Here is a 21,460-nt window from a genome sequence, read left to right on the forward strand (position 1 = left end):
TGGAGGTACTCTTCAAGCTGTATAATAAAGAACTAACTGTGTTTGTGCGTTCTGAGTCTAGCCTAGTACTGTGGCTCCTCACGGGGCTCCTCCTCGTGGGCGTAGTCATCTGCCACAGTACCCAAGGATTCACCCAAACACCGCTCAACCATAACACTTGTCATCAGAAGTCCTTAGGCAAAGAGAACCCTTCTTGCTAAATCCACCTCATTCTCAGAGGACCTGCGTTCCAGTTCATGCTTCCAGGCATAGGCGTCTAGGGAACTCGATCCTCGGGGGCCATCTCCTCATCTTGGCTATCCGCTCCTCGGAGGGCCTACCACTTGGGATTTCTGCCTGCCCCATTCCCCGGGGCTTCCCTGGAACCTTCGCTACTCTGTGAGTACCCCGCCCCACGGCCTACTTCTGTTCTACCAAGGATTCCTCTGGTGTACCCTGCTTCGCAGACCACTACCAACGCTACTGAGGACCTCACTGGTGCTCCCTGCCCTGCGGATCACTATTATCTCTACTGAGGACCTTCACCGTGAGTACCCCGCTCCACGGGCCATTACCATCTCTAGTAAGGACCTCATCAGCGTGCCCTGCTCTGCTGACCGCTATCATCACTACTGAGAACCCTCTCCAGTGTACCCCGCTTCACGGACCATTACACCTCCACTAAGGACCTCATCGGTGTACCTCGCTCTGTGGATCATCATCTACTCTACATACACAAGAAGATACATCCCTCCCAGCATCTATGAACTTCTATTATACGCAAGAAGAGACATTCCTCCCAGCACCTATTAACTTCTTTCATAAAAAAGAAGAGACATCCCTCCCGGCCCCTATTAACTTCTTTCATCTGTCACACACAAGAAGAGACATCGCTCTTAGCACCTATTAACTTCTATTATACGCAAGAAGAGACATTCCTCCCAGCACCTATTAACTTCTTTCATATAAAAGAAGAGACATCCCTCCCGGCACCTATTATCGTCTATCATACAATATGACTCGTAACCAAGTCATATTGTATATATTGTATATAGGCTATATGCCACATCTCTATACCCACTTTTTAATTTTATTCATCTGTTACAATGTTTCATATATTAATTGTTTAATCAACTGTTATCTTGTTACAATGTAAAATAGGGCAGTTCCCGCTCTATTCAACCTGTAATCTGGAAACCGATGTGATATCTCGATCGAATGTCGGTATACAAAATAAATAAATAAATAAATAAATAAAGAAGAGACATCCCTCTCAGCACCTATTAACTTCTATTTTACACAAGAAGAGACATTCCTCCCAGCACCTATTAACTTCTTTCATCTGTCACACACAAGAAGAGACATCGCTCTTAGCACCTATTAACTTCTATTATACGCAAGAAGAGACATTCCTCCCAGCACCTATTAACTTCTTTCATATAAAAGAAGAGACATCCCTCCCAGCACTTATTATTGTCTATCAAACAAAAGAAGAGACACCCCTCTCAGCACCTATTAACTTCTATTATACACAAGAAGAGACATTCCTCCCAGCACCTATTAACTTCTTTCATATAAAAGAAGAGACATCCCTCCCAGCACCTATTATCATCTATCATACAAAAAAAGAGACATCTCTCCCAGCACTTATTAACTTCTAACACACACCATAAGAGACACTCCTCCCAGAACCTATTAACTTTTATCAAACATCATAAGAGACATCCCTCCCAGTATCTATGAACTTCTATCACACACAGGAAGAGACATCCCTCCCAGCACCTATTAACTTCTATCATACACAAGAAGAGACATCCTTTCCAGCATGTATGAACATAAGAAATTGCCATGCTGGGTCAGACCAAGGGTCCATCAAGCCCAGCATCCTGTTTCCAACAGAGGCCAAAACCAGGCCACAAGAACCTTGCAATTACCCAAACGCTAAGAAGATCCCATGCTACTGATGCAATTAATAGCAGTGGCTATTCCCTACGTAAACTTGATTAATAGCCTTAATGGACTTCTCCTCCAAGAACTTATCCAAACCTTTTTTGAACCCAGCTACACTAACTGCACTAACCACATCCTCTCGCAACAAATTCCAGAGCTTTATTGTGCGTTGAGTGAAAAAGAATTTTCTCCGATTAGTCTTAAATGTGCTACTTGCTAACTTCATGGAATGCCCCCTAGTCCTTCTATTATTCGAAAGTGAAAATAACAGATTCACATCTACTCGTTCAAGACCTCTCATGATCTTAAAGACCTCTATCATATCCCCCCTCAGCCATCTCTTCTCCAAACTGAACAACCCTAACCTCTTCAGCCTTTCCTCATAGGGAAGCTGTTCCATCCCCTTTATCATTTTGGTTGCCCTTCTCTGAACCTTCTCCATCGCAACTATATCTTTTTTGAGATGCGGCGACCAGAATTGTACACAGTATTCAAGGTTTGGTCTCACCATGGAGCGATATAGAGGCATTATAACATTTTCCGTTCTATTAACCATTCCCTTCTTAATAATTCCTAACATTCTATTTGCTTTTTTGACTGCTGCAGCACACTGAGCAGACGATTTTAAAGTATTATCCACTATGATGCCTAGATCTTTTTCCTGGATGGTAGCTCCTAATATGGAACCTAACATCGTGTAACTAAAGCATGGGTTTCTTTTCCCTATATGCAACACCTTGCACTTGTCCACATTAAATTTCATCTGCCATCATAAGAGACATTACACCCAGCATTATAAGAGACATCCCTCCCAGCATCTATGAACTTCTGTCACACATCATAAGAGACATACTTCCCACCACCTATTAACTTCTATTATACACAAGAAGAGACATCCCTTCCAGCATCTATTAACTTCTATCATACACAAGAAGAGACATCCCTTCCAGTATCTATTAACTTCTATCACACACAAGAAGAGACATCCCTCCCAGCACCTATTAACTTCTATCATACACAAGAAGAGACATCCCTTTCAGCATCTATTCTAACTTCTATCACACTCAAGAAGAGACATCGCTCTTAGCACCTATTAACTTCTATCATACACAAGAAGAGACATCCCTTCCAGTACCTATTAACTTCCATCATACATCATAAGAGACATCCCTCCCAGCATCTATGAACTTCTATCATACACAAGAATAGACATCCCTCCCAGCACCTATTAACTTCTATCATACACAAGAAGAGACATCTCTCCCAGCACCTATTAACTTCTATCATACACAAGAAGAGACATCTCTCCCAGCACCTATTAATTTCTATCATACACAAGAAGAGACATTCCTCCCAGCACCTATTAACTTCTATCATACACAAGAAGAGACATCCCTTTCAGCATCTATTCTAACTTCTATCACACACAAGAAGAGACATCGCTCTTAGCACCTATTAACTTCTATCATACACAAGAAGAGACATCCCTTCCAGTATCTATTAACTTCTATCATACACAAGACTAGACATCCTTTCCAGTACCTATTAACTTCCATCATACATCCTAAGAGACATCCTTCCCAGCATATATGAACTTCTATCATACACAAGAAGCGACATCTCTCGAAGCACCTATTAACTTCTATCACACACAAGAAGAGACATCACTCTTAGCACCCATATACTTCTATCATACAGAAGAATAGACATCCCTTCCAGTATCTATTAACTTCTATCATAGACAAGAAGAGACATCTCTCCCAGCACCTATTAACTTCTATCATACACAAGAAGAGACATCCCTCTCAGCACCTATTAACTTCTATCACATACAAGAAGAGACATCGCTCTTAGCATCTATATACTTCTATCATACAGAAAAATAGACATCCCTTCCATTATCTATTAACTTCTATAATAGACAAGAAGAGACATCTCTCCCAGCACCTATTAACTTCTATCATACACAAGAAGAGACATCGCTCCCAGCACCTATTAACTTCTATTATACACAAGAAGAGACATCTCTCCCAGCACCTATTAACTTCTATCACACACAAGAAGAGACATCACTCTTAGCACTATTAACTTCTATCATACACAAGAAGAGACATCCCTCCCAGCACCTATTAACTTCTATCATACACAAGAAGAGACATCTCTCCCAGCACCTATTAACTTCTATCATACACAAGAAGAGACATCCCTTCCAGCATCTATTCTAACTTCTATCACACACAAGAAGAGACATCTCTCCCAGCACCTATTAACTTCTATCACACACAAGAAGAGACATCGCTCCCAGCACCTATTAACTTCTATTATACACAAGAAGAGACATCTCTCCCAGCACCTATTAACTTCTATCACACACAAGAAGAGACATCACTCTTAGCACTATTAACTTCTATCATACACAAGAAGAGACATCCCTCCCAGCACCTATTAACTTCTATCATAGACAAGAAGAGACATCTCTCCCAGCACCTATTAACTTCTATCATACACAAGAAGAGACATCGCTCCCAGCACCTATTAACTTCTATTATACACAAGAAGAGACATCTCTCCCAGCACCTATTAACTTCTATCACACACAAGAAGAGACATCACTCTTAGCACTATTAACTTCTATCATACACAAGAAGAGACATCCCTCCCAGCACCTATTAACTTCTATCATACACAAGAAGAGACATCTCTCCCAGCACCTATTAACTTCTATCATACACAAGAAGAGACATCCCTTCCAGCATCTATTCTAACTTCTATCACACACAAGAAGAGACATCTCTCCCAGCACCTATTAACTTCTATCATACACAAGAAGAGACATCCCTTCCAGCATCTATTCTAACTTCTATCACACACAAGAAGAGACATCTCTCCCAGCACCTATTAACTTCTATCACACACAAGAAGAGACATCGCTCTTAGCATCTATATACTTCTATCATACAGAAGAATAGACATCCCTTCCAGTATCTATTAACTTCTATCATAGACAAGAAGAGACATCTCTCCCAGCACCTATTAACTTCTATCATACACAAGAAGAGACATCCCTCTCAGCACCTATTAACTTCTATCACATACAAGAAGAGACATCGCTCTTAGCATCTATATACTTCTATCATACAGAAGAATAGACATCGCTCCCAGCACCTATTAACTTCTATTATACACAAGAAGAGACATCTCTCCCAGCACCTATTAACTTCTATCACACACAAGAAGAGACATCCCTTCCATTATCTATTAACTTCTATCATAGACAAGAAGAGACATCTCTCCCAGCACCTATTAACTTCTATCATACACAAGAAGAGACATCGCTCCCAGCACCTATTAACTTCTATTATACACAAGAAGAGACATCTCTCCCAGCACCTATTAACTTCTATCACACACAAGAAGAGACATCACTCTTAGCACTATTAACTTCTATCATACACAAGAAGAGACATCCCTCCCAGCACCTATTAACTTCTATCATAGACAAGAAGAGACATTTCTCCCAGCACCTATTAACTTCTATCATACACAAGAAGAGACATCGCTCCCAGCACCTATTAACTTCTATTATACACAAGAAGAGACATCTCTCCCAGCACCTATTAACTTCTATCACACACAAGAAGAGACATCACTCTTAGCACTATTAACTTCTATCATACACAAGAAGAGACATCCCTCCCAGCACCTATTAACTTCTATCATACACAAGAAGAGACATCTCTCCCAGCACCTATTAACTTCTATCATACACAAGAAGAGACATCCCTTCCAGCATCTATTCTAACTTCTATCACACACAAGAAGAGACATCTCTCCCAGCACCTATTAACTTCTATCACACACAAGAAGAGACATCCCTCCCAGCACCTATTAACTTCTATCATACACAAGAAGAGACATCCCTCCCAGCAACTATTAACTTTTATCATACTCAAGAAGAGACATCTCTCCCACCACCTATTAATGTCTATCATACACAAGAATAGACATTCTTTCCAGCATCTATTAACTTCTATCATACTCAAGAAGAGATTTCTCTCTCCCAGCACCTATTAACTTCTATCATACACAAGAATAGACATCCCTTCCAACATCCATTAACTTCTATCATATACAAGAAGAGACGTCACTTCTGGAAACTATTAACTGCTATCATACACAAGAAGAGACATCTCTCCCAGCACCTATTAATTTCTATCATACAGAAGAAGAGACATCCCTCCCAGCACCTATTAACTTCTATCATACACAAGAAGAGACATCCCTCCCAGCAACTATTAACTTTTATCATACTCAAGAAGAGACATCTCTCCCAGCACCTATTAACTTCGATCATACTGAGGAAGAGACGTCACTTCTGGAACCTATTAACTTCTATCATACATCATAAGAGACATCCCTCCCAGCATCTATGAACTTCTATCATACACAAGAAGAGACATCCCTCCCAACATCTATGAACTTCTATCATACACAAGAATAGACATCCCTTCCAGCATCTATTAACTTCTATCATACACAAGAAGAGACATCGCTGTTAGCACCTATTAACCTCTATCACACATCATAAGAGACATCCCTCCCAGCATCTATGAACTTCTATCATACACAAGAAGAGACATCCCTCCCAGCACCTATTAACTTCTATCATACACAAGAATAGACATCCCTCCCAGCATCTATGAACTTCTATCATATAGAAGAATAGACATCCCTTCCAGCATCTATTAACTTCTATCATACACAAGAAGAGACATCCCTCCCAGCACCTATTAACTTCTATCATACACAAGAAGAGACATCGCTCTTAGCACCTATTAACCTCTATCACACATCATAAGAGACATCCCTCCCAGCATCTATGAACTTCTATCATACACAAGAAGAGACATCCCTCCCAGCACCTAATAACTTCTATCATACACAAGAACAGACATCCCTCCCAGCATCTATGAACTTCTATCATATAGAAGAATAGACATCCCTTCCAGCATCTATTAACTTCTATCACACTCAAGAAGAGACATCTCTCCCAGCACCTATTAACTTCGATCATACTCAAGAAGAGACGTCACTTCTGGAACCTATTAACTTCTATCACACACAAGAAGTGACATCCCTCCCAGCACCTATTAACTTCTATCATACACAAGAATAGACATCCCTTCCAGCACCTATTAACTTCTATCATACACAAGAATAAAATCCCTTCCAGTATCTATTAACTTCTATCATACACAAGAAGAGTCGTCACTTCTGTGGGGCCCTCTCAGAGAATCTCTGCTCTGTTATCCTCTCTTTGACTCCTGTGGGGTCCTCTCAGAGAATCTCTGCTCTGATTTCTTCTTCTGACTCCTGTTGGGCCCTCTGTAAGAATCTGTGCTCTGTGACCTTCTCTCTGATTCCTGTGGGGCCCTGTCAGAGAATCTCTGCTCTGTTATCCTCTCTCTGACTCCTGTGGGGCCCTCTCAGAGAATCTCTGCTCTCTTATCCTCTCTCTGACTCCTGAAGGGACCCTGTCAGAGAATCTTTGCTCGGTTATCCTCTCTCTGATTCCTGTGGGGCCCTCTCAGAGAATCTCTGCTCTGTTATCCTCTCTCTGATTCCTGTGGGGCCCTCTCAGAGAATCTCTGCTCTGTTTTCCTCTCTCTGACTCCTGTGGGGCCCTGTCAGAGAATCTCTGCTCTGTTATCCTCTCTCTGATGCCTGTGGGGCCCTCTCAGAGAATCTTTGCTCTGTTATCCTCTCTCTGACTCCTGTGAGGCCCTCTCAGAGAATCTTTGCTCTGTTATCCTCTCTCTGATTCCTGTGGGGCCCTGACAGAGAATCTCTGCTCTGTTATCCTCTCTCTGACTCCTGTGGGGCCCTCTCAGAGAATCTCTGCTCAGTTATCCTCTCTCTGACTCCTGTGAGTGAGGCCCTCTCAGAGAATCTCTGCTCTGTTATCCTCTCTCTGATTCCTGTGGGGCCCTCTCAGAGAATCTCTGCTCTGTTATCCTCTCTCTGACTCCTGTAAGGGCCCTCTCAGAGAATCTCTGCTCTGTTTTCTCCTCTCTGACTCCTGTGGGGCCCTGTCAGGCAATCTCTGCTCTGTTATCCTCTCTCTGACTCCTGTGGGGCCCTCAGAGAATCTCTACTCTGTTATCCTCTCTGTGACCCATGTGGGGCCCTGTCAGAGAATCTCTGCTCTCTTATCCTCTCTCTGACTCCTGTAGGGAACCTGTCAGAGAATCTCTGCTCTGTTATCCTCTCTCTGATTCCTGTTGGGCCCTCTCAGAGAATCTCTGCTCTGTTATCCTCTGACTCCTGTGCGGCCCTGACAGAGAATCTCTGCTCTGTTATCCTCTCTCTGACTCCTGTGAGGCCCTATCAGAGCATCTCTGCTCTGTTATCCTCTCTCTGACTCCTGTGAGGCCCTATCAGAGAATCTCTGCTCTGTTATCCTCTCTGTGACCCATGTGGGGCTCTCTCAGAGAATCTCTGCTCTCTTATCCTCTCTCTGACTCCTGTAGGGAACCTGTCAGAGAATCTCTGCTCTGTTATCCTCTCTCTGATTCCTGTTGGGCCCTCTCAGAGAATCTCTGCTCTGTTATCCTCTGACTCCTGTGCGGCCCTGACAGAGAATCTCTGCTCTGTTATCATCTCTCTGACTCCTGTTGGGCCCTCTCAGAGAATCTCTGCTCTGTTATCCTCTCTCTGACTCCTGTGGGGCCCTCTTAGAGAATCTCTGCTCTATTATCTTCTCTCTGACTCCTGTGCGGCCCTGATAGAGAATCTCTGCTCTCTTATCCTCTCTCTGACTCCTGTGAGGCCCTCTCAGAGAATCTCTGCTCTGTTATCCTCCCACTCCTGTGGGGCCCTGTCAGAGAATCTCTGCTCTCTTATCCTCTCTCTGATGCCTGTGGGGCCCTCTCAGAGAATCTTTGCTCTGTTATCCTCTCTCTGACTCCTGTCTGGCCTTCTCAGAGAATCTCTGCTCTGTTATCCTCTCTCTGACTCCTGTGAGGTCATCTCAGAGAATCTCTGCTCTGTTATCCTCTCTCTGACTCCTGTGAGGCCCTCTCAGAGAATCTCTGCTCTCTTATCCTCTGACTCCTGTGGGGCCCTGTCAGAGAATCTCTGCTCTCTTATCCTCTCTCTGACCCCTGTGGGGCCCTCTCAGAGAATCTTTGCTCTGTTATCCTCTCTGTGACCCCTGTGGGGCCCTGTCAGAGAATCTCTGCTCTGTTATCCTCTCTGACTCCTGTCTGGCCTTCTCAGAGAATCTCTGCTCTGTTATCCTCTCTCTGACTCCTGTGAGGCCCTCTCAGAGAATCTCTGCTCTCTTATCCTCTCTCTGATGCCTGTGGGGCCCTCTCAGAGAATCTTTGCTCTGTTGTCCTCTCTCTGACTCCTGTGAGGCCCTCTCAGAGAATCTTTGCTCTGTTATCCTCTCTCTGATTCCTGTGGGGCCCTGACAGAGAATCTCTGCTCTGTTATCCTCTCTCTGACTCCTGTGGGGCCCTCTCGGAGAATCTCTATTCTGTTATCCTCTGACTCCTGTGCGGCCCTCTCAGAGAATCTCTGCTCAGTTATCCTCTCTCTGACTCCTGTGAGTGAGGCCCTGTCAGAGAATCTCTGCTCTCTTATCCTCTCTCTGACCCCTGTGGGGCCCTCTCAGAGAATCTTTGCTCTGTTATCCTCTCTCTGACTCCTGTCTGGCCTTCTCAGAGAATCTCTGCTCTGTTATCCTCTCTCTGACTCCTGTGAGGTCATCTCAGAGAATCTCTGCTCTGTTATCCTCTCTCTGACTCCTGTGAGGCCCTCTCAGAGAATCTCTGCTCTCTTATCCTCTGACTCCTGTGGGGCCCTGTCAGAGAATCTCTGCTCTCTTATCCTCTCTCTGACCCCTGTGGGGCCCTCTCAGAGAATCTTTGCTCTGTTATCCTCTCTGTGACCCCTGTGGGGCCCTGTCAGAGAATCTCTGCTCTGTTATCCTCTCTCTGACTCCTGTCTGGCCTTCTCAGAGAATCTCTGCTCTGTTATCCTCTCTCTGACTCCTGTGAGGCCGTCTCAGAGAATCTCTGCTCTGTTATCCTCTCTCTGATGCCTGTGGGGCCCTCTCAGAGAATCTTTGCTCTGTTATCCTCTCTCTGACTCCTGTGAGGCCCTCTCAGAGAATCTTTGCTCTGTTATCCTCTCTCTGATTCCTGTGGGGCCCTGACAGAGAATCTCTGCTCTGTTATCCTCTCTCTGACTCCTGTGGGGCCCTCTCGGAGAATCTCTATTCTGTTATCCTCTGACTCCTGTGCGGCCCTCTCAGAGAATCTCTGCTCAGTTATCCTCTCTCTGACTCCTGTGAGTGAGGCCCTCTCAGAGAATCTCTGCTCTGTTATCCTCTCTCTGATTCCTGTGGGGCCCTCTCAGAGAATCTCTGCTCTGTTATCCTCTCTCTGACTCCTGTAAGGGCCCTCTCAGGAATCTCTGCTCTGTTTTCTCTCTGACCTCCTGTGGGGCCCTGTCAGGGAATCTCTGCTCTGTTATCCTCTCTCTGACTCCTGTGGGGCCCTCTCAGAGAATCTCTGCTCTGTTATCCTCTCTCTGACTCCTGAGGAGCCCTATCAGAGAATATCTGCTCTGTTATCCTCTCTGTGACCCATGTGGGGCCCTCTCAGAGAATCTCTGCTCTCTTATCCTCTCTCTGACTCCTGTAGGGAACCTCTCAGAGAATCTCTGCTCTGTTATCCTCTGACTCCTGTGGGGTCCTGTCAGAGAATCTCTGCTCTGTTATCCTCTCTCTGACGCCTTTGGGGCCCTCTCAGAGAATCTTTGCTCTCTTATCCTCTCTGTGACCCCTGTGAGGCCCTGTCAGAAAATCTCTGCTCTGTTTTCCTCTCTCTGACTCCTGTGGGGCCATCTCAGAGAATCTCTGCTCTGTTATCCTCTCTCTGACTCCTGTGAGGCCCTCTCAGAGAATCTTTGCTCTGTTATCCTCTCTCTCATTCCTGTGGGGCCCTGACAGAGAATCTCTGCTCTGTTATCCTCTCTCTGACTCCTGTGGGGCCCTCTCGGAGAATCTCTACTCTGTTATCCTCTCTCTGACTCCTGTGCGGCCCTGACAGAGAATCTCTGCTCTCTTATCCTCTCTCTGACTCCTGTGAGTGAGGCCCTCTCAGAGAATCTCTGCTCTGTTATTCTCTCTCTGACTCCTGTGAGGCCCTGACAGAGAATCTCTGTTCTGTTATTCTCTCTCTCTGACTCCTGTGGGGCCCTCTCAGAGAATCTCTGCTCTGTTACCCTCTCTCTGACTCCTGGGGGGCCCTGATAGAGAATCTCTGTCCTGTTACCATCTCTCTGACTCCTGTGGGGCTCTCTCAGAGAATCTCTGCTCTGTTACCCTCTCTCTGACTCCTGTGGGGCCCTGATAGAGAATCTCTGCCCTGTTACCCTCTCTCTGACTCCTGTGGGGCTCTCTCAGAGAATCTCTGCTCTGTTATCCTCTCTCTGACTCCTGTGGGGCCCTCTCAGAGAGTCTCTGCTCTGTTATCCTCTCTCTGACTCCTGTAGGGCCCTCTCAGAGAATCTCTGCTCTGTTACCCTCTCTCTGACTCCTGTGGGGCCCTCTCAGAGAATCTCTGCTCTGTTATCATCTCTCTGACTCCTGTGGGGCCCTGATAGAGAATCTCTGCCCTGTTACCCTCTCTCTGACTCCTGTGGGGCCCTCTCAGAGAATCTCTGCTCTGTTACCCTCTCTCTGACTCCTGTTGGGCCCTGTCAGAGAATCTGTGCTCTGTTACCCTCTCTCTGACTCCTGTGGGGCCCTGTCAGGGGCCTACACTCTGTGAATGAAGAGTCAGCACATGGTATGGAGAGACAGGAGGAAAGAAGCAGTATACATACAGGTACATAAGAACATAAGAAATTGCCATGCTGGGTCAGACCAAGGGTCCATCAAGCCCAGCATCCTGTTTCCAACAGTGGCCAATCCAGGCCATAAGAACCTGGCAAGTACCCAAAAACTAAGTCTATTCCATGTTACCGTTGCTAATGGCAGTGGCTATTTTCTAAGTCAACTTAATTAATAGCAGGTAATGGACTTCTCCAATAACTTATCCAATCCTTGTTTTAAACACAGCTATACTAACTGCACTAACCACATCCTCTGGCAACAATTTCCAGAGTTTAATTGTGCGTTGAGTGAAAAAGAAGTTTCTCAGATTAGTTTTAAATGTGCCACTTGCTATCTTCATCAAATCCTGTTCTCCACTGAGAATTAGATCTAAAATTGCTCCCTCTCTCGTTGGTTCCTGAACCAATTGCTCTATAAAGCTATCATTTATTCCATCCAGGAATGTTATCTCACTAGCGTGACCTGCACTACCAATTTGGTTAGCTTCCCTAATTTCTCTTAGCATTTCACTGTCGGTCTCACCATCTTGACCAGGTGGATGGTAGTATACCCCTATCACTATAGTTTTCCCCGACACACAAGGGATTTCTACCCATAAAGATTCAATTTTGCATTTAGTCTCATGCAGGATGTTTATCCTGTTGGACTCTATGCCATCCTGGACATAAAGCACCACACCTCCTCCCGAGTGCTCCTCTCTGTCATTGCGATATAATTTGTACCCCGGTATAGCACTGTCCCATTGGTTATCCTCTTTCCACCATGTCTCTGAGATGCCAATTAAGTCTATGTCATCATTCACTGCTATACATTCTAATTCTCCCATCTTACTTCTTAGACTTCTGGCATTAGCATACAAACATCTCAAAGTGTGTTTTTTGTTTGTATTTTCATTCTGCTTTTTAATTGATAGGGATAAGTTAGACTTTTTTAGCTCAGGTGAGTTTTTGTCGGGATGCCCTAATTCTAATGCATCTGTGTAAGCAGGTCTGGAGGGGCCCTGGATGTCTTGGAGTTCAGACAGACATTCCTTCCCTTATTAAACCACACATTGTCTCGCTGTGTACATAATTCCTTCATTACCACACCAGGGAACATGTTACAGCATTTCCAGGAGCGGCAGGATTCTTTGCGCTGCCTGCAGGGGTGTTTACAACACAGTCCTGTGCTACTGTCAGCCCATCTTCTGGGACACGGATCCTAAAGACAGAAAACTTATCCCCCACCCCAAAATATTTCTACCTGCAAATCTTGCAAACCCTGGATAGACTGAGGAAGCTCCAGTGTTCAGGGAAGGCTTCACACTTTTGAAATAGACTCACAACCTCAGCCCTGCTTTGACTCTCTCTAGAACTGAGCAGCAGCCGTGCACACGTAAATAAAGTCAACAACTGCATGGTGAGACCTGCTTATTGAGCAAACTCAATCACTTCCCACCAGCCTACCAGAGCTGTCTCTTCTTCCCTGGGCATTTGTATCCTTTCTGTCTCAATCTATCACAAGCTGCAGGGAATAAAGACCATCCCCAGATATTCCTACCCCTTCCATCTCACTCTATCACATGCTGCAGGGAATAAAGACCATCCCCAGGTATTTCTACCCCTTCTATCTCACTCTGTCACATGCTGCAGGGAATATAGACCATCCCCAGGTATTTCTACCCCTTCTGTCTCACTCTATCACATGCTGCAGGGAATAAAGACCATCCCCAGGTATTTCTACCTCTTCTATCTCACTCTATCACATGCTGCAGGGAATAAAGACCATCCCCAGGTATTTCTACCCCTTCTATCTCACTCTATCACATGCTGCAGGGAATAAAGACCATCCCCAGGTATTTCTACCTCTTCTATCTCACTCTATCACATGCTGCAGGGAATAAAGACCATCCCCAGGTATTTCTACCCCTTCTAGCTCACTCTATCACATGCTGCAGAGAATAAAGACCATCCCCGGGTATTTCTATCCCTTCTATCTCACTCTATCACATGCTGCAGGGAATAAAGACCATCCCCGGGTATTTCTACCCCTTCTATCTCACTCTATCACATGGTGCAGGGAATAAAGACCATCCCCAGGTATTTCTACCCCTTCTATCTCACTGTATCACATGCTGCAGGGAATAAAGACCATCCCCAGGTGCTCCTATTCCTTCTATCTCACTCTATCACATGCTGCAGGGAATAAAGACCATCCCCAGGTGCTCCTATCCCTTCTATCTCACTCTATCACATGCTGCAGGGAATAAAGACCATCCCCAGGTGCTCCTATCCCTTCTATCTCACTCTATCACATGCTGCAGGGAATAAAGACCATCCCCAGGTGCTCCTATCCCTTCTATCTCACTCTATCACATGCTGCAGGGAATAAAGACCATCCCCAGGTGCTCCTATCCCTTCTATCTCACTCTATCACATGCTGCAGGGAATAAAGACCATCCCCAGATATTCCTACCCCTTCCATCTCACTCTATCACATGCTGCAGGGAATAAAGACCATCCCCAGGTATTTCTACCCCTTCTATCTCACTCTGTCACATGCTGCAGGGAATAAAGACCATCCCCAGGTATTTCTACCCCTTCTGTCTCACTCTATCACATGCTGCAGGGAATAAAGACCATCCCCAGGTATTTCTACCTCTTCTATCTCACTCTATCACATGCTGCAGGGAATAAAGACCATCCCCAGGTATTTCTACCCCTTCTATCTCACTCTATCACATGCTGCAGGGAATAAAGACCATCCCCAGGTGCTCCTATTCCTTCTATCTCACTCTATCACATGCTGCAGGGAATAAAGACCATCCCCAGGTGCTCCTATCCCTTCTACCTCACTCTATCACATGCTGCAGGGAATAAAGACCATCCCCAGGTATTTCTACCCCTTCTATCTCACTCTATCACATGCTGCAGGGAATAAAGACCATCCCCAGGTGCTCCTATCCCTTCTACCTCACTCTATCACATGCTGCAGGGAATAAAGACCATCCCCAGGTGCTCCTATCCCTTCTATCTCACTCTATCACATGCTGCAGGGAATAAAGACCATTCCCAGGTGCTCCTATCCCTTCTATCTCACTCTATCACATGCTGCAGGGAATAAAGACCATCCCCAGGCATCCTATCCCTTCTATCTCACTCTATCACATGCTGCAGGGAATAAAGACCATCCCCAGGTGCTCCTATTCCTTCTATCTCACTCTATCACATGCTGCAGGGAATAAAGACCATCCCCGGGTATTTCTATCCCTTCTATCTCACTCTATCACATGCTGCAGGGAATAAAGACCATCCCCGGGTATTTCTACCCCTTCTATCTCACTCTATCACATGCTGCAGGGAATAGAGACCATCCCCAGGCATCCTATCCCTTCTATCTCACTCTATCACATGCTGCAGGGAATAAAGACCATCCCCAGGTGCTCCTATTCCTTCTATCTCACTCTATCACATGCTGCAGGGAATAAAGACCATCCCCAGGTGCTCCTATCCCTTCTATCTCACTCTATCACATGCTGCAGGGAATAAAGACCATCCCCAGGTGCTCCTATCCCTTCTATCTCACTCTATCACATGCTGCAGGGAATAAAGACCATCCCCAGGTGCTCCTATCCCTTCTATCTCACTCTATCACATGCTGCAGGGAATAAAGACCATCCCCAGGTGCTCCTATCCCTTCTATCTCACTCTATCACATGCTGCAGGGAATAAAGACCATCCAGGGGCATTTCTATCCCTTTTCTTTGCTTGTATTGCATTCCTGGATGAAGGGCAGGATTCTCACTTTATCTCTGTAAAGGAAACACAGCTACTAAGCTTTACCTATACTGCCCAGGGGACTCCCTCCCCCCGCCCAGCCAGTGAAGTATTCTGGATGTCCACAATGAATATGCATGAGATAAGTTTACATATATGGGCGATTCAGTATATGCAAATATACCACATGCATATTCATCATGAATATCCTGAAAACCCGCATGGCTGGGGGTCCCCAGAACAGGCTTAGGTATTTCTTGCTCAGCTAATTAGGGGTCTTTGAGGGTAGAATAATTGGTTTTTATTGCTTCAAACCTAAACCCAGGGTCAGAGGCCTGGTCTGCCGTGATGGGATAAGTGCAGGCGCCTGAAATCAGCGGCAAAAGCAGGTTGCAGGTGGGTGCATTAAAGAATGAGCAGATCATCCGGACCCTGAAGAAGGAGTTTGTATTGCCAGGAGAATTGGTTATCACTAGAAGAATAAGGGGCCAATTTACAAAGCTGCGAGGACGCACGACCCTCATTAAAGACCAAGCTCGGCTTTTAACCCGCATTAAATCGGTGTTGTCGCGCCCGATTAGCAGCGCTCGCGCGAGAGTTTTCAGTATCACCGAGATCCCGTGGCCCAACATGAGTAAAGTATTCAGGAGCTGCTTTGCATGCAAACGCATGCAAAGCAGCTCCTGAACACGGCAGTGGAGTAAGGCAGAGCCTGGTGCATTTTTTGAGCTGCGCTACTGCTTTGAAAGTTGACTGCATCTTGAGAGCACCTGCACTGGAAAGGGGAGGCTGCTGGTCAACTGCAGCCATGGCTCCTCCTGACCCTGAAGACCTCGGCTTCCCTGGGGTGAAAGGGTAGGGGAGATCCGGGGCGGATTTATGGGGGCCGAATGTTTTCAAAGTCAGGTGCGAGGGGGGCTGGGGGTTATGCCCAAGCTGGCAGGGGGATCTGTGGGGGGATGGGCATTCTGATTATGGAGGGGATCAACCCGGCATGGGTGGGGGGTGGAAGCTGGGAGCCTGTGCAAAGAGCATAGTTTCCCACCTATCTCCATAATCTGTGATCCAGAAGCCACCACGGCCTTTATTGAACTGCACCACTCGTGTACCAGAATTAATTTGTTTTAAGCGCAGCTTAGTAAATAGGCACCCAGCTCAGCTGAAACATAAAGTGGACAAGTATTTAGGGACGAAGAAATCAATGGCTTTTATGATAGAGCTGTATGTGAGAAAAAAAGTGTGAACCACGTATTAAGTAAAGTGATGTCGTATTCAGCCAGACGGCCCTCATACATCCAGCGGTCCTGACCCTCACATATCAGCTCACCATATGTTACAGGTAAGGAGGGACCATGGCCTCAGGCGTCACCTCACTGAATGTTATAGGTAAGGAGAGACTGCGGCCCTCACACTCATCTTGTGTTACATTACAGGTAAGGAGGGACCACAGCCTCAGGCTTCACCTCACTGTATGTTATAGGTAAGGAGAGACTGCGGCCCTCACACTCATCTTGCCTTACATTACAGGTAAGGAGGGACCATGGCCGCGGGCATCACCTCACTGTATGTTATAGGTAAGGAGAGACTGCGGCCCTCACACTCATCTTGCCTTACAATACAGGTAAGGAGGGACCACGGCCTCCGGCTTCACCTCACTGTATGTTATAGGTAAGGAGAGACTGCGGCCCTCACACTCATCTTGCCTTACATTACAGGTAAGGAGGGACCACGGCCTCAGGCATCACCTCACTGTATGTTATAGGTAAGGAGAGACTGCGGCCCTCACACTCATCTTGCATTACATTACAGGTAAGGAGGGACCATGGCCTCAGATTTCACCTCACTGTATTATAGGTAAGGAGAGACTGCGGCCCTCACACTCATCTTGCCTTACATTACAGGTAAGGAGGGACCACGGCCTCAGGCATCACCTCACTGTATGTTATAGGTAAGGAGAGACTGCGGCCCTCACACTCATCTTGCCTTACATTACAGGTAAGGAGGGACCACAGCCTCAGGCATCACCTCACTGAATGTTATAGGTAAGGAGAGACTGCGGCCCTCACGCTCATCTTGCCTTACATTACAGGTAAGGAGGGACCATGGCCTCAGATTTCACCTCACTGTATGTTATAGGTAAGGAGAGACTGCGGCCTTCATGCTCACCTTGCCTTACATTACAGGTAAGGAGGGACCACGGCCTCAGGCTTCACCTCACTGTATGTTATAGGTAAGGAGAGACTGCGGCCCTCACACTCATCTTGCCTTACATTACAGGTAAGGAGGGACCACAGCCTCAGGCTTCACCTCACTGTATGTTATAGGTAAGGAGAGACTGTGGCCCTCACACTCATCTTGCCTTACATTACAGGTAAGGAGGGACCACGGCCTCATTGTGTCACCTCACTGTTTGTTATAGATAAGGAGAGACTGCGGCCCTCATGCTCACCTTGCCTTACATTACAGGTAAGAAGAGACCACAGCCCTCGGGCAACACCTCACTGTTTGTTATAGATAAGGAGAGACTGTGGCCCTCACGCTCACCTTGCCTTACATTACAGGTAAGGAGAGACCACAGCCTCAGGCTTCACCTCACTGTGTGTTACAGGTAAGGAGAGACTGCGGCCCTCGTGTGCCACCTCACCGTATGTTACAGAAAATGCAGGAGTGCGCGCAGGCCTCAGGGTTTATTTACCTTGCTGTAGTATTTTTCCAAAGTACTTGTTGTGGTTGGTGCAGTTCCATCTCCGTGACCTGAACTGGTACTGACACTCCCGAAGCCCAAGTCGCGCCCCCTTCGAGACCTCGCTGACGATCTCGGGCTCCGTCTGGCACAGCTCTGCCTGCTTTCCGGCCAGGCGCTTCGTCTTCCTGCAGATGCTGTTCGGCTCCATCACGAGAGGGCTTCCCACTGCCCTGCGAAAAGAAGGAAGAGCCCTGAAAGCAGGGAAGGAGGAGCAGCCGGGGCCGGGCGGGGCCCCCCCCCCCCCCCCCGTGTGTCCTGTCACATCTGTTGTGTAGAATAATGTGCCCCCCGCCCCCCACGGCAGGGTCAGAGGTCAGGCCGGCTTCAGGAGTCCAAATGCATGGCGCTGCTCCCTTCTCTCTTCCCCTCGGGTCACTGGGGCCTTCTGTTTTCCTCATCCTGGCTCCTCTCCTCAGCCCTAGACCCATCTCTGACTTTTTTTTCTCTCTCCTCCTTCGGTGATGTGCTGTCTCCCTTCCCTCACATCGCCTTTCCCAGACCTCCCCCCCCCCCCCCCATCCCCCACCTATCCCCGTGTTGTACAGCCCGTCAACTTGACCCTGGAATAAAATGTGAGCGCTGCAGTAAATCCTCCCCTCAGGGCGGCAGATGACAGACACGCGGCGCGCAGGGGTAACCTGGCAGCGCTTTGAAACATAAGGCGGCCTTTGAAGCTCGAGGAAATAACAGGGAGCGAGCGCCCGGAACAATTACGGGCGGACGCAGCCCACGTTAACCGGGAACCATGGGGGGGTCGCCCGCCGCTCCACCACCACGCGCAGCGAGGCAGGACTGTGGCCAGGAGAACCCAGCTGCCACGACGGGGGCAGGAAATGGGGAAAGGGGCAAGAAAGCTCGAGGAGGGCCTCAAGGCCTTTAGCAATGTAAGACTTAATGCAAAAAAAAAAAAAACCTGCTTCCCAAATGCAAGTGTCCAGCCTTGAATTTGGGCTGCAGACATGCAAAAGGATTGAGATACTGAGGGCTACCACCCAGGAGAGAGAGAAAGAGACCCTGATGATCTCAAGGTGGCGAGGCAGCGCCATAAGGCGGTGGTGACCAGAGCCAGAGGGGATGTCGGGGTGCACGGGAGGTCATCGAGGAGGCCTCACCTGCAATGCCGCGTCCACTTCCAAAAGGCCGAGAAAGGGCCAGAGAGGCTATGAAAGCGCTGGGAGAGGAGACGGGAAGCCCCAGAGGAGGGGAGCGGGATGGGGATGTGGTAGATACAAAGAATGCGAAAGGAAGAGCTCGGGATTCAGGAGAAAAGTGAGAGGGACTGAGCAGGGGACGCGCCCGGCACAGCCTTCCAGGGGACGCAGAGGAGAGAGGAAGCCTGGGCCAGGCCCAGAGAGGGGAGATGGAGGGGAGAGGAGGAGGAGAGGAGGGCTGGGAAAATGCTCAAACCGCAGGTTTGTAAAGAAGTCTGGGACCAGCCCCGGGCGTGTTCCCGAACGAGAGGCAGGCAATGTCCTCCTGAAGGAGAGGAAACACGGGGAGCTCCCCAAGGATCTGCACCGGGACCAGCGTGACATGGGCTGATTCTGGGAGATTGGACGTCTAAAAGCCAGAGAACAAGAGCAAAGGAGAATTGCCCAGACTATAGGCACACGGTGCTGGCTTCCGTGCTAAGCGTCACCGTCCAGGAAAAGGATCCTGGGCTCCTTGTGGACAGGACAATGCCTTGAATTGAAATCATGGGCTCTGGTTGGAAAAGCATCAGTTATTAGGAAAGGAATGGAAAACAGAATAGAAGATCTCCCAATGGCTCTGTATCGATGCAAGGTGTGACTGCACCTAGAGTACTGCAAGCAGCTCTGCTCACCCCCATCTCAAACATGATACAGCAGTGCTAGAAATGTACAGAGAAGGGCAACCAAAATGATAAAGGGGATGGAAGAGTTCCCCTATGAGGAAAGGCTGAAGAGGTTAGGGCTCTTCATCCTGGAGAAGAGACGGCTGAGGGGGGATACGATAGAGGTCTATAAAGTCATGAATAGAAGCGGTAAATAGGGAACACTTATTTAATTTTTTCAGAGAGTGCTAGGACTAGGAGACACTCCATGAAGTTAACAGGTAGCACATTTAAAACAAACAGTAAAAAGTATTTCTTTTAACTCGGTGCACAATTAAACTGTGGAATTTAATGCCAGAGGGTGTGGTGAAAGCAGTCAGTGTAGCTGGGTTTAAAAATGATTTTGACAAGTTCCTGGAGGAATAGTCTAGAAATCACAATTAGCCCTGTAGACTTGGGAAAGTCGCTGCTCATCGTTGTGAGCAGGAAGTATGGATCCTGTTCACTGGGATCCTGCCGGGTAATTGTGACCTGGATCGGCCATGATCGGAGACAGGATGCTGGGCAGGAAGGGCTCAAATAAACTTTCCATAATTAGCAGGGCACCTCTGTCCGTGTTACTTATTACACCTGTCTTCAGGGAAACAGGCACTGCCTCTCTGGGTCGCAGTGAGCATTCCCCGTGGATTGACTCGCACTGCTGTTCCACAGAGCAGGCTGAGGATAACTGGGAAGAGAAGAGGAAGGAGCAGGCAGCCTATTCCTCACCGTGTCCCGTCTTTCAAGGTCTCTAGGCAGGTCTCCTTCACTGGTCCCCATCTCTGCAGTTCTCTAGGCAGGTCTCCCTCTCCACGCCCCCATCTCTGCAGCTTTCTAGGCAGGTCTCCTTCTCCACACCACATCTCTGATGCTCTCTAGGCAGGTCTCCCTCTCCACACCCCATCTCTGATACTCTCTAGGCAGGTCTCCCTCTCCACACCCCATCTCTGATACCCTCTAGGCAGGTCTCCCTCTCCACACCCCATCTCTGATACTCTCTAGGCAGGTCTCCCTCTCCACACCCCATCTCTGATACTCTCTAGTCAGATCTCCCTCTCCAAACCCCATCTCTGATACTCTCTAGGCAGGTCTCCCTCTCCACACCACATCTCTGATACTCTCTAGGCAGGTCTCCCTCTCCACGCCCCATCTCTGATACTCTCTAGTCAGATCTCCCTCTCCACACCCCATCTCTGATACTCTCTAGGCAGGTCTCCCTCTCCACACCACATCTCTGATACTCTCTAGGCAGGTCTCCCTCTCCACACCACATCTCTGATACTCTCTAG

The 21,460-nt window shown here is 47.4% G+C and overlaps 1 protein-coding gene across 4 annotated transcripts in view; it reads right to left on the bottom strand.

Annotated features, from left to right (window-relative positions):
• WNT6 (Wnt family member 6) overlaps window positions 1–21,460 on the bottom strand; it is a 76,559-nt gene that overhangs the window by 23,562 nt on the left and 31,537 nt on the right. For all 4 annotated transcript variants that reach the window (XM_029605035.1, XM_029605036.1, XM_029605037.1 and 1 more), the window contains exon 2: window positions 18,287–18,507. In XM_029605035.1, the coding sequence (XP_029460895.1) occupies window positions 18,287–18,507 (221 nt within the window). The remainder of the gene's footprint in view (window positions 1–18,286; window positions 18,508–21,460) is intronic.

This window comes from Rhinatrema bivittatum, chromosome 6 (assembly GCF_901001135.1).
Source record: "Rhinatrema bivittatum chromosome 6, aRhiBiv1.1, whole genome shotgun sequence".
Classification (NCBI taxonomy): domain Eukaryota; kingdom Metazoa; phylum Chordata; class Amphibia; order Gymnophiona; family Rhinatrematidae; genus Rhinatrema; species Rhinatrema bivittatum.